The sequence below is a fragment of the Hetaerina americana genome, unplaced genomic scaffold (assembly GCF_022747635.1).
Source record: "Hetaerina americana unplaced genomic scaffold, ioHetAmer1.1.p SCAF_2, whole genome shotgun sequence".
Taxonomy (NCBI): domain Eukaryota; kingdom Metazoa; phylum Arthropoda; class Insecta; order Odonata; family Calopterygidae; genus Hetaerina; species Hetaerina americana.
The window spans coordinates 51,090,288-51,104,844 of record NW_027286763.1 but is presented as its reverse complement, the minus strand read 5'-3'; the positions used below and the strand labels follow the sequence as shown (position 1 = coordinate 51,104,844).

Genomic DNA, 14,557 nt, shown 5'->3' with positions numbered 1-14,557 from the left:
AGGGGGTGATTACAAACCAGAGTAATTTTAACTTCTCTGATTTCATTACAACGCTCACTCCTACCTTTGATCTCATTTGCTGAAAATTATTAAGCCCAATTAATCCTACGGGCCCTATCAAATACCCGATCGTATATTGAAGGAACTAGCGTCGGAAATGGCACCGTATCTAGAAATAATATTTGATAACTAGCCAGTAGATCACTATGTTCCCAGTGATAAGAAAACGGTTAATGTAATACCTATATTTTAAATGCCCCCACATCCATACAAAGCAAAGTCATGGAATTTATAGAAGCTAGTTCGATCGTGAGGGTGAGAATTTAATGATGAAACATTAGCGCGGTTTCCGAAAGGGTAAATCCTTCGACACACAGCTTGCACTTTTTGTTTATGATATCCTTAGTTCGGGAGAGATCAATGGACGCCGATTTTCTAGATTTTCAAAAGTTTTTCGAAAAAGTACCTCATTGTGAACTAGTATCAAAGCTGGACGCCTATGGCATAGATAAAAAAATTGTGGGGTGGATTAATGATTCGGGTCAAAACAAGTCTGGTTCACCCCCTGCCATGAACCATAGCGGTAGCTTGCAGGGTACTAAAAATACATTTAACTAAAAAAACTACAACTACGCTGTACTAAAAAAATTACTTTTTCAATGGTCGGGTACAAAGAGTTGTCATTGTTGGAGTTAGCTCAAATGCAGTAGAAGTTACTTAAGGTGTTCCCCAGGGAAGTATTATCGTACATCTCTTATTCTCTCTTAACTTAAACGACATTGACTCCGTAGTCACTAGTAACATACGTTTATTTGCTAACGATGCAGTGGTTTACAGAGGTATCCGTAATTCAGAGGACACAGCACATTTATCAGATGACCTAATTGCTATAAAATGCTGGAGGGACCCTGGGCAATTAGAATTAAATTTTAAAAAGTGCGAAGTGATAAATTTTTGGAAAAAGAGCTATTCCCTCCCGAACCCTTACTCGATCAGGAATACCAAAATGGAAAGTGTACCTTAAATTAAATAGTTTGACGCTCACTCATGACCCTACCGCGGTTGGATAGTGTTATTTTGATTCCTTTTCTGTCGCGGAAAAATATTATCTTAAATCTATCTGTTTACACCTAATCGCTTTAATTATGTTAAAATAATATAGTCTACCATAGTACGATGTGGCTAATGATACATTTTCAACATCACTGCTAACGAGAGAAACTCCAATTTATGCAAGAGATTTAATGTGAAATTTAACTTTCACTCCGTGAGTGATTCCCAGCCTAGCTGCTTCGTATTTTGGGAACATTAATTAGTTTATCATAAGAACGTTTTACAAACAGCTACAGCTCTTACATACAGCTCCTCTACATTGCACGCAATCCAAATCGGCAATCAATCCAATTTCTTGACGATCACATATACGTGAAGCATATTCTAAATGAGGCCTCACCGGCGAAAGATAACATTTCTATTTGACCTTCTCATCACATTTAACCAGTACTCATCTAATGTACCCTAATTTTATGTTAGCTGGCCCACATATTCCCCGTATATGTTTCACTCAGGAGAGGTCTTAAGTAAGGGTAACGCCTACGTATTTGAGTCTCTACGTTTCACTTTTGTGTTCCTGATGCAGAAGGGGTTTGGGAGGGAATTGCTCTTTTTTACAAATATTCATCAATCCGCACTTGTTTGAATTTAATTTTAATTGCAAAGTGTTGCACCAGCAATGGTCACCTGATAAAGATAGTGTCCTCAAGGTTACGGGTATCACGGTAAACCACTGAATCGTCGGCAAATAAACCTATCTTACCAGTGACTACCGAGTTAATGTTGTTAACGTAAATTAGGAATAAAAGAGGTCCGATAACACTTCCCTGGGGAACTGCATTTGAGCTGACTCCATTTATGACTAATCTTTGCACCTGATCATTCAAAAAATCTTTAATCCAACCCAGGATATTTTATCCATGCCATATGATTCAAGCTTTGTGAGTAATTTACTATGAGGTACTACGTCGAAAGTTTTCATAAAATCTAGAAAAACCAAGTCAACTGGAACATTACTCTCTCCCGAAATAAGAAAATAGTGAACAAAAAAATTCATCTTCCGTGCAATTTAAATTTTTTTGATTGAAATAGGACACATGAATGAAAATTTCAGATGGTTAAATGCATGGCACCTAACCAAACGCCTCGCGCCTCCCCGAGGGACTAGTGTGACTTAACGCCACGATGCGCCCTTGCTCAGCCACCCTACGTCTACACCATTCATTTATGGAACGAAGATCATCTGGGTAGCCAAAGGAGGAGTGCCAGCAAAGGAGGAGAGGTGGATGATTTATACGGAATTGCAAACATTGTTTCAATAGCTGTTCGGCTTTGCCTTTGATTGCGGCACCTACCGCCAGCTCTGATCAATCCGTCGGGCGCGCCTATTCATTGTTGTCTGACATAGGTCGACCGGGAGGGAGGGGAGGGGGCAGTTGCGAAATGCGCAAAACCGCAATTCGATATGCGAATGGAGTCGGGACTCAGCGAGAGAACACGTACGGAGAGATATGGCACGTGCTTTTGAGTAAAAATGCGTAAATATATTGGGCGACATATAAACACTTGCTCCCGCAATCTCTCCGATTGTCGGAGATGATTACATACAAACCATACCGTGCGCAAAGGAACTGTCGGTAGCCTTCCCATAATAACTACTAAGCATTCCGTGTTGGCTAGTGTTCGCGTGGTTAAATTCTGCGTGGGGAGGGGGTTGCTGTCTGCTCCCTGACAATGTCTGGATGCTGTTTGAAAATGAGCCCAGTTTCGTTTGCTCAGACATAAAATAAGTGGACGCTGTTGCATTCGGTCCGTGGAATGCTCACATCAAATGTATACGCATCGCTGCTTATATGCAGGACCGTGGTAATCTGGTTGCGGGGATATTTGACCGGTCCTGAACTCCACAGTTCGTCCTGCAACGATGAGGGTTATTGGCTGTTATTGAAATCAAAAGAAAATAATTCTCATAATCTAAGTTATTTGCAAATAAATTAAGTTAGAGAGATTGGGTGTAGAACAGATAGATTTAAAATGTTATTTTTTCTACGAACGGTTGATCATAATAGCATTGTTCGACCGCGGTAGGATCATGTTCGGGTAAAGTTATTCTGGTGTGTTTTCACCCACTGCCACACACCCCAGCGGTGGCATGCAGGGTACTAAAAATACTATAAACATACTAAAATACACTATCGGTGGCTTGCAGTGTCCTATGCTGTAATAATAATAGATAAAAATAGCAGTGTTTCAGTACTTTATTTACAGCTACATTGACTGTCTAAATGTTCCCCATTGACATCAGCCCTTTGCCACAGGCAGCGATTGTTGACACTTCGCCGTACTGCGCAGGGCATTGCCTGATGTGCAGGATCGAAGTGATACGTCAGAGGCCACATACCTTCAAGTCTAAGTGGACCACTCGCAGGTGCGGGGGCATCGGGTCCGTCTTTTTGTCCGGGTCATCATTAGCGGGCGTTCCGTCGCCCTCCCCTTCCTCCTCTTCACCGCCATCAACGAGGGCCTCGGGCCTGGGTTGCGAGGGCAGTGCCCTGGGCCCGTGGGGGCCGAAGGGGAAGGAAGAGAGTGCAGCCATGGTGGCCAGCAGGAGGATCACGGGGAGGGAGAGGAGGAGGATGAGGCGGCGCGGGGGCCAACACCTCCGTCCACCCATCGCCACGGCGGCCACCCCCACGGTCATCCCCGGCGGCCGGTCACCTCGTCTCCATCAGGGGGAGGGTTTAGACACCTGTGGATGCAGCAGAGACCATCGGTTAGCCAACTGCCTCTCCCGAAAGGGGGAGTGGGGCGGAAATCATTGGGTTGGGGTTCCCAAGGCATTATTTAGAGAGAGGTGAATTCACATAGCTAAACTCTAGAATATAATATGGTTAAAATATATTTGTTGCGTCGCAAGCGGCAAATAGCATGAGACAGTGGAAACATTGGAAATCGTGAACTGCGGAATTTGAGATGATTATAGAGACGAACACTTGCAATTTTTCACTTACGAGTAATAAAGATTTATTATCGACCAGTTTCGATGTACTACATCATTTTCAAGTGAATCTTTCAATTTATAGAGTCCTATGTACATATATGAACCCTAGATACTTCAAACATGTCAGGTTTGTCGAAAATCAATACGAGAATGCATTACCCTTCTTGCCCAGGAAGTCGTCACAAGGGCACATGGAGGGCAGTGTCCTTACACAATGGAAGCATAAAATGCATGTCCATTTTATTTTAGAGCATTTCGAATGTTCGTCCGTGATGATTTCTACTGCTATTATTTCAAAGTTTTTTCAAGCATTAATTAATGAAGCATAATTTACGGGTTTTAAACTGTGGAAAGAATAAGTTTGACCGAATTATTATTTCACTTTATCATATAAATCCAAGGGGGATCGGGATGGTGCGGCGGCTACACCTACATAATACTCCGCAAGCCATTGCAAGGGCATGTGGCGGGGGTGAAACGTGTTGGCTTGCCACCGGAAGGGTTCGAATCCCGGAGGCGGCAGATATTTTCCAGTGGTATCCTGATCCCTACTTGAGGTGCTTTGTGGAGAGCACTTTGAGTGAGTACGACGTCCGTCGGATGAGACGTTAAACTGCGGACCCCTTGGCACTTTTCGTTATGAGTAGGCTAATGCCGACGCCGGGGTTTCTCTCCACTCTCCCTCAATGGTTCAAATGACCTTTAAGGCCCCTAAAACCACCACTACTTCAAAAGGATATAAGACGAAGTCATGAAAGCTGTTTGTGCTTGCATCACATCCAAATAACCCAACTGGTTCATAGAATAGGATAGGATGTCGCTTACTGCATGGGTGCCCAACCTGCGGTCCACGAACTAGATCCGCTCCGCGAAAAGTTGTCAGAGAAAACGTCTGCATATGAATAATATGGTGACACAATTTCATCACCTATGGATTATTGACGGAGATTTGCACAGTGCTTAAAATCAAACTAGTTCGCTTTAAGCGTGTAACATATAAACATTAAAATATATCTTTTCAACGATATTCATTTCACAAGAGCTTTAATATTTTCATGACTCGCGCTGAAATATTGATTTGATCCACTTATATTTTGGTCCATAGCAGAAACGGGTTACGTCCATTGAAGTGTGTACCGCAAAAAGTAAAAAATACTGCAAGTATATGGGATCCTCACGAAGTTGGATTAATTTCCGAATTAAATTGCGTGCAGTGTATTGGAGCTATATTTGTAAAACGTTGTTAAGATAACTTAGTAGCGTATCCAAAATATTAGAGGAGCTAGGCTGGGAATAACTCACGGAGGAAAGCTTAAATTACATATTGAAGCTCTTGCATAAATTGGAAGGGAGTCTCTTTAGCAGTGATGCTGAAAATGTGTTATGACCCCCCACCTTACTTGGTAGAAGAGTAAATGTCAATAAAATTAGAGAGATTAAGTGTATAACAGATAGATTTAAGATATTATCTATTCGACAAACAATAAGAGATCAGTATAACGTTGTCTGACCGCGATAGGGTCATATTCGGGTCAACATTAGTCTGGTGTGTATTCACCCCCTGCCACACACCCTAGCGATGGCTTGCAAGGTATAGAAATAAATAAAATTAAGTCATTTCTATTAAGTCTAAAATCAAAAACTACCACCTATGGCTATACATAACGGCACTATCGTTTCGGACACTGGAAAGGAATTGGAATAACTAAATGGTGCTCAAAATATTTAGGGAAATCGAAATATTATTTTATTATATAATTAAATTGATAATGTGAAACTCAACGGCATGGTAAATTTATTTAATATACTTTAAGTGTCATCTTTTAAGGGTTTCATATGCATACACATACTTGTGTTGTCAGCATTAATTTAAGATGTACGGGAATGCCATAAATATTGCCATTTATTTTTTTATGAAATCGATGACTAAAATATTACGCTTACCTTTGAATTTATCATTTTCAATATTATTAAATGATATGCGCTAATGATACAACTTAGTTTTAATACATAACTCTACTATTGAGTCTACTGCATGGACATGGTATAGATTCCTCGTTATTCCTGCAATTAATATATGCCATTAAAATTTAAATTGATTTCTTTACGGCTAATTGGATAAGCGTGTTCGGGTGAGATTTCTTTTAAAAGAGGTTAAAACATCCATAAACGATTACACTTGCTAAGATTGAAATTTTGATAACCTCACACATTTAAAAGGTTCTGTGTCCAGAAATCAGATGCGATAAACAAAATGTAGAGTTAAGCTTTCTTGACATCTGTAAGAATGTTGCTCCATCAATCTTGCCCCATAAATATATAAAATAGGGTACCAATCAATAGTGACACTTTGTGAACGGGTTTATATTAGGCGCTCGAAGAATACGAGACTTCTTAGTTACTACGCTTCTTCGGTAGATGGCATAACGTTACGCGTAATATCACAAGCGGAGAACGGACTCAGACGACACATGGCGAAAGCCGTTTTTCGCGAATGAAAATTCGCTTTTGAATTTGCTAATAATGCTAGTTTTTTTTACAAATTATGAATTTTTTAATTTTGACCAAATTCCACACAGAAACATTCATGTGTATTTTTGCAAAAAGCAGCTAAAATTACATTGGCAATATTGAAATTTACCTAGATAACATTGCCAGATTAGACTTTAGATTAAATTTTAAAATGCTTCTTACATTTATAAGTAAATTTCATAACTTGCGAGTTAGGCAAAAATTCCTACACTGTATTTTTGGCGTTTCCTCTAAGAATGAAAACATACGAGGTTTTACTTCAAAATGATCCATGAAAATAATTTCTGGTTTACATCTTCAACATTATTGATTGAATAAGGAATAATGCACGTCACGTTTTTGCCCGCACAGATTAAGTGCGAGATAGTATTGAGTTCGTTTATGAGATCCGGCCGAGAAAAAAGGCATTACGAGATAGACCGAGTGTCTCAATCGTAAATAGATTTATTTTATTTAATTATTTATCTTGTATCCTGAAAGCCTATGGTATGTGGCAGGGGGTGAATACACATCGGACAAATTTTTACCCGAACATGACATTAACGAGGTTGGACCCTATTATGATCCCTCATCAGTCGTGGAAAAAGGGCATCTTAAATCTATCTGTTTTCCACTTAATCTGTCTAATTTTACTGACATGATCTCTCCTACCGTACTACGGTGGGGGTAATAATACATTTTCAACATCACTGCTAAAGAGACCTCCTTCCAATTTATGCAAGAGCTTCAGTCTTTAATTTAACCTTCGGTCCATTGAATGATTCCCGGCCTAGCTGCTCTAATACGAGGGTCATCCGGAAAGTAGTACCCGTTCGTGCCGCATGAAGTGCTGACGACGCGAGTAGCCGCTGGACGAGGTCAGATAGCTTCAGTGGCTTGTCTGCCTTCTCTGAGCCAAGTTGCGTGACGCTAGCATTGCCTGTGTTGTTTCTGTGATTGTTTACAATGTTTAAAAAAATTGAGAACGCCGCCAGTTGTGAAGTGAGGGCAGTGATTAAATTCCTCAATGCAAGAAACGTTCGCCCATGTGATATTCATCGCCAATTAAAGGAGGTGTATGGAGACAATGTAATGGACGAGTCGTCTGTTCGGCGGTGGTGTCGCAACTTCAACATGGGGAGGGGGAACACACACGACGATGAGCGTTCGGGGAGACCGTCTGTCATTACAGACCAACTGGTGAGCTCAGTTGACGAATTCGTGAGGAACGATCGGCGCGTCACAATTGATGACATCTGTGAGCATTTTCCCAATGTTTCTCGAACAATTGTTCATGAAATTGTTAAACACCATCTGCATTATGCAAACATTTGTGCAAGATGGGTCCCTCGCGTATCTCAATGAGCTGGCGGCGAAGGACTATGCAGCAGGAATACAGAAACTTGTCACACGTTATGACAAATGCCTTAATTTGCTTGGAGATTATGTTGAGAAGTAGTTTAAAGTATCCTCTTTCAAATAAAATTTTTTATGTTTGTTAATATTTACTTTTGTGTCTTTATTTCACGAACGGGTACTACTTTCCGGATGACCCTCGTATTTTGGATGCGCTACTAAGTTTATCATCACAACGTTTTACAAATCTAGCTCCTCTCTCGCGATCCAATTTGGCAATTAATCCAACTTCGTGAGGATCCCATATACTTGCAGCATATTCTAAATGAGGCCTAACCAGCGATAGGTGACATTTCTCTTTTACCTTTTCATCACATTTACCAAGTATTCTTCTATAAAATCATATTTTTTGGTAGGTTGTCCACATATTCCCCGTATGATTCACCCAGGATAGATCGTGAGTGAGGGTAACTGCTACGTATTGAATTGAGTCTACAAAGTGTATTGATAAAATGAATGAGTAAATTGAAGATCCACTTGGACCTCTCCGTCCTTGATATTAAACCCTTAAAGAAAGGAGTCTTTAACACTAGATTGAATTTTTACCCCCATGAAATTTAGAGCTCAAAAAGTGAAATCAATTATTCAAGCCCTCAATTTCCATTTACCATTCTGCCGAAATATTCACTCCAAGATGAATATACCCGTACCACAACAAGTAGACTTAAACGCTCAGTTCTTCCACGAAAAATTCCCTATGAAAACGTTAAAGCGGCCACTTTTTAACGCAATCCCCTTTACATACTCCTCTGAGCAGCTTGAATATTTTATTGGTATAGATATAGGTGATTATTTTCCTAAAGTTTCTTTTTCAGAGAAAAAAATCACAATTCATTAGCAAATTGTTATATGTGAAAGCAATACCTAACAGAGGGATTCATTATTACGAGATAGGTAGCGGTAGATATCGCTGGGAGGGGTAATGGCATACACCAAACGACAATTGTGAAAGGGCCTCAAATCATCAAGTCGATGATTTTCTCATTTGCCGATGATAAGTTAATTCAAGCATCCTTGGTATTATGGAATACCGTTCCCTATCAGTTACCCATTTTCAATCACAAGAAACAAGAGTTTTTACGTTGCCTCATCGATAATTTCTTACTACAATTTATCTAATTCATATTAATACGGATAATCATCCAAAGGCTGGTTTGACAAGCGAGGGAAGTGGTGACGCAGGAATAATGACTACAGTTGGTGGAATTCACAAATCCAGGACAAGAGAGGGGGGATAATTAAATTCCTTCTGCTTCCTGCGGCTTCCCAGAAGATTATCGTACTCTGAGAGAATCCCACAGATTGGAATCAGTTGAGAGAGTACTCAGATGCATCGCCTACGATTAAGGCGATGCATCTGAGTACTCTCTCCCCCACTCTACTTAGTCTACCTCTGTTTATTGTCGAATTATTGGTCGGCTAACATCCGAACATTGACCCTTCAGACGCATCGTCTCCAATTCTTCCGTAGATCGAACTGGCAACCATCCATTCATCTCTATCCATTTCAATCACTCTCACGCCATGAGCTTACTTCTTTCTTACATCCGTACTTAAGTGGTCGACCTGGTGTTCTACGTGAGCCCTACTCTTTATTTTTCTTTAATTTTATTCCCAGATAATTAATTTTGTTTTAATGTGTGGTCAGCATCCCTCTCCGTAAAGAGCTTCTGATATCTTTGGCATGCTTTCCAAACCATCCAAGTGTCAAGTTTCCAAACCATCCAAGTGTCATAGAGAGTCGCAAGCTACTGCAATATTTTCAAACGCCGCTTCTTTATCTCTAAGCGTGTCTTATTTGAGAACTCTAATTGTCTTTTTATCGTGAATATACTTTTACCATAAAAGGTTAAAGAACAATGCTTGTATTTCTCTGGGTTAGGCCACATTTAGATAGCATATGGAATCCTTATGAATTTGGATTGATTGACGAAATATATCGAGTGCTGCTTAGGGGGGCTAGATTTGTAAAATTTTGTCATCATGGACTTAATGGCGTATGTAGATTATTAGATGAGATAGTCTGGGGATCACTTGAAGGTTAAATTACAGATTAACTTTTGCATAACCTGGATGTCTCTTTAACGATGTAGCTGAAAATGCATTATTACCCCATCGTGCTACGCAGGAGAAATAATGTAAATACAATTAGACAGATGAGGGGTAAAAAAAAAGATACATTTAAGATTTCATTTTTTCCACGAATGGAAAGAGGTCAGAATACCGTTGTCCGACCACGAATGGGGGGAGAATATTTTTATTTTTTCATTCTTAGTAGCCTTGTGTTTTCTCTGTCTCATCTAGATTTAGTTATTGCACTTCTGGTTACCTGCAGCTCTCCTCGTATTCATGTAGACATGTATCTCACTTGGATACCGTAGTTCATATGTCCGTAGTTGTCATGGTTTTCTTTATTTGAACTGTTTTTCGGAATTTTTTGTAATTAAAGATTGAAAAAAAGACAATTTTTGATGCTGAAACCCTGGTGTGCAATGCCCCCTGCCAAACGCCCTTGCGTCGGTTTGCGAAGTACAATGTAGAACAGAATATAAATACTCTCCAACTAATAAATTGAGCCCTGAAAACCACTGATAGGGTGTGTGGCAGGGGGTGCTTCAACACCAGGCATGCAAAATCAAAATTACGTTACGCTCAATTTTAATATTACAATAAATATGTAAAATATTTCGAATGATGACATTTTTGTTGACAAATACCTTCATACACTACGATATTTAATTGTAAAATACTTCTCTATTCCGGCGAGACGATCTGCAAAGAGTACCAAGAAGAGCAATAAAATAAAGGTTAGATAAAATAATGACGGCAAAATAGGATATAAATAGGGAAAAAATATTTCAAAAATGCACCTAAGAATATAGAAATAATTTTTCCTCTAGAGCGATCATTTGCAGTCCTTTCGATCCCTTAATTTTTTTGTGAATAATGACATTAATTCTGTCAGTTTTACATTTGATCTCTAATTATTTTATTTTCATCATCTCTCTCACAATAAAACCATGAAGCTAATAACGCATTCTACATCATCGCTACATAGTGCCGCTTACAAGAATTTCAAGAGATTTAATCTGTAATTTTATTCGCTCCGCGAATGATTTCCAATCTAGGTCTCATAGTCTATAAACGCGACTAGTTTAGCATAACTAATATAAGCTATCAAAACGCTTTTAAAATCAGCTCCTTTTTGCTGCGCGAGATCTAATACGGCGATCAAATCAATTGCGTAAGGATCTCTTTCAATGGCAGCATATTTGAAAGGAAACCTATCTAACGTAGCAGAATCTTCAGCTACTCTGCGCTTAATGCCCGCCAAATGTTTTTCATTATACATTACGCTGTTTTCGGGATATGCAAACATAGACGATAGTAAAAAAGTTCGCTCTTCTTAGACAGTAATGAATATATTCTCTGCATATTTTCTTTATGGTATCCCACTTATCCCCTTTGATACATACGAGTCAAAGAAAGAATACCTGCATCCATAAAATTTACGCACAAACTCACCCACAATAATGTTTACCAGCTTGATCACAGTTTGCGAGCAAACACTGGGAAAAATGTCCCCATTTACTGATTCTCGCAAACCCCTTGCTACATAAATTACAATAGAAACTATACCTTTCGTTTGTGTAATTTGTGAATCGATGAATGGAATTTTAGAATATTACTCACGGATTGAAATTCAGTACACGGTATTTTATGGAAATTAAGAAACGCAAAGTAGGTATAAATGATATAACAACCTTGCGAAATTAGTTTTTGTACAATGGAGCAATCGGTGATTAATTTAGCTCCAAAATTAAGAAAATGAAATACGCAACGACAAAAATACGTTCCATATATTGGAAATGAGAATAAAAACCCAAATGTCAGTTTTTTCAAATTGTAAAAGCAAAACATCCAGGGTTATAACGGTTTAGATAACATATATACCAATTGGCCGACAAATGAACTTAAAATACATTCTTTCGTGGGAATTTACATTGAGCTTTTACACGTACATAATCTACTGATTACTGTGGAGGATGACAGGTGCTAACATTCATATTTTCATCCACATCTACACCAATACCCTGCGAGTCACCGAAAAGGTGTGTGGCAGGGGGTGAGTACGTCAAGTACATCATTTATTTTCGGCGAGTACATCAGTTTCTCTCTGAATATGGCCCGGGGAATGAGAATATGCTCACCATCTGGACTGGACTTCAAAATACACGTTTTTATTCGACTGCCGAAATTTTTAAACGATATAGCATTTTTGCAAGCATAAACAAAGGTATGGGTGGTAGCTCAGGGGCGAAAACCGTCCTTCTAACCATTCTCCATTGGTCCCCTCCAGCTGGAACCGAGCTGGCAAAACACCTGGCGAACCATTCCATGGAGCTAAAGTCAGTCGCTAGCTTCCAGGCAGGTATTTTTTGGACTAAAATCTCAAATTATTTTTAATGAGGCACAAGCTGACTGCATTTCCTTTTCTCTCTGATAAAGCTTTGATGATATCCTAATTTTCTATCATTGCATATTCTAACTTCGATCGAAAAGCATGCTGGGAGCTTTTAAGGAAGGCTGAAACATTCATTTCTATCATATGTAATGCCAATTTGATTTTATTGATGATAATGCAGATGCTATATCAATGCCCCTTTAAAAATATTTTGCGATATTTCTCTACATTGCAAAAATAGCAGAACTCCCATAGTAGCTAAGAAAGAGGAGATCCTTTGTGTGGAGTGATTTGCGAGGAAATTAATCCCTCGCTATAGATCACTTTGTTGAATCCACTGTGGCCATCATTATGATTGTGGTAAACCGATCCTCGGAGTCGGATTAATATCCGCATGAAAGTTTTAGCTATCGTGACCTTGAAGTATTGTTTACTAATGAGACCGCTTGAAATTCCCCGAAGCACAACCGCTATTAGATAAAAAAAATTACTCGTGAACTGTGGTTGCCCCAGTTGAGAGATTTAGCTTTTCCACAAATAACCCCAGATCATGTGCGTGTATGTTTGGTACGCAAGCATTGTATTGCATGAGTTGATCTCTGGCGCGGGACTAATGTTCCAAAAATCACTTCATAGAGGGGATTCTTGGTTATCGAAGTTCCAGTGCTTTTTGTTAAACGAGTAGTCATAAGCTCTCATTTGTCGCATCATTCTCTCATTTCTTTGTAAATTTTATCCTCGTGGATGACGGCGCTGAATCCACGAGTTCAATGAACACGGCACGAGTTCGTTACGTGCTAAAAAGAAAAAAAACATGATACTTCAGTGGTATTGTCATCATTATTTCATAGTATGAATTTCGCATTATAACTAAATCCCACCATTATTCCCTTTCCCGTGCCATTGGCAGAATATAAGATTACGAAAACTACACAAATTCATCCATGAAAGAAGGACAATCGACACGAAAGTATACTTTTCCCTTACCTATCACGGAAGCTGCAATTTCAGAATTATTTAACCTAAATTAAGACTGTTGCATTGATTGAGGCAAATCAAGAGGAACAAAATTAAAAGAATTTTATAACCAGGAAATGTTTTGATATTCTCTCGATATGCTACAATTATATATACACACGTGAAATTTCCAAATACTAAAATTCAAGGCTTTTGACAAAAATAAAAAATTACAAAGAGAACATATAAATTAAAGCTCGACGTATATCAAAGGAGATCGATTCAAAACATTCTCCTCCGGCTTACATATCCACGGACGAGAGGTCTGGGGATAAGTCCATTGAAAATATTGAAGAGAAGATGAAATAAACCCTTTCAGAATATTTTTACATTAGACGTCTAACTGAAGTCAACTCTGAAAGATGTAGCGAGCAGGGAGGCAACCATCTTTCGCGTTGTGCATGAAATACATAGTCATGGAAAGCAGCAAAGCGAAGAAAAAATATTAAGACACAAAAGAGAACAGGCGATAGGAAAATTGAACGGAGGTTTACGCAAAAACAATTTCACGGTTCAAATCCGCTATTGGTGATGAACTGCTTAAATATTTATTACCCTGTGCATTAATTGACCAGGAGGAGGTAAATTTTACTTCGAAGGCCGTCGGTAGTTTAGATAGCCACTCTAGCGGAGCGGCGCCGTCGAGTTATCTCCGTTGGCTTTCCCGAAACCTCCGGAGTGGACCTCGAGATGGGTGAGACGAGATCCTGGAGCGGAGAGGGCCGAATATTCTCAAGACCCCGGCATTAATCTTGCCTACACTGGAGGAGGGGTGTTAGAGGAGCGGGGATAGTTCACGCGTGGATCACGATGAATTCATTGAAAGGGAAGGGTGGAAAAATAACCCTGCCCCATTGAAACAGAAAAATGCAGAAAAGGGATATATATATATATATATATATATATATATATATGTGGGTCGAGGTAGTCCAGGGGGAATGCTGACCGGAGGGTCCCGGGTTCGATTCCCGGGCGAGGCACTCTGGGCACCTGCAGCTCCGCCCAAGCTAAAGTGATTTTTCGGGTACCAGATCTTCCTGGGAAACCATAACCGGCACAGGGAAAGGAACTGGCCCCCTAGTTTATATATCCTA

General features: G+C 39.5%; 1 protein-coding gene across 2 annotated transcripts in view; it reads right to left on the bottom strand.

Annotated features, from left to right (window-relative positions):
- The window catches only part of LOC139687448 (hexosaminidase D-like), a 120,272-nt gene that overhangs the window by 14,273 nt on the left and 91,442 nt on the right, over positions 1–14,557 (bottom strand). For both annotated transcript variants that reach the window (XM_071584609.1, XM_071584610.1), the window contains exon 2: positions 3,455–3,802. In XM_071584609.1, coding sequence (XP_071440710.1) covers positions 3,455–3,754 — 300 coding nt within the window. In that variant the 5' untranslated portion in view covers positions 3,755–3,802. The remainder of the gene's footprint in view (positions 1–3,454; positions 3,803–14,557) is intronic.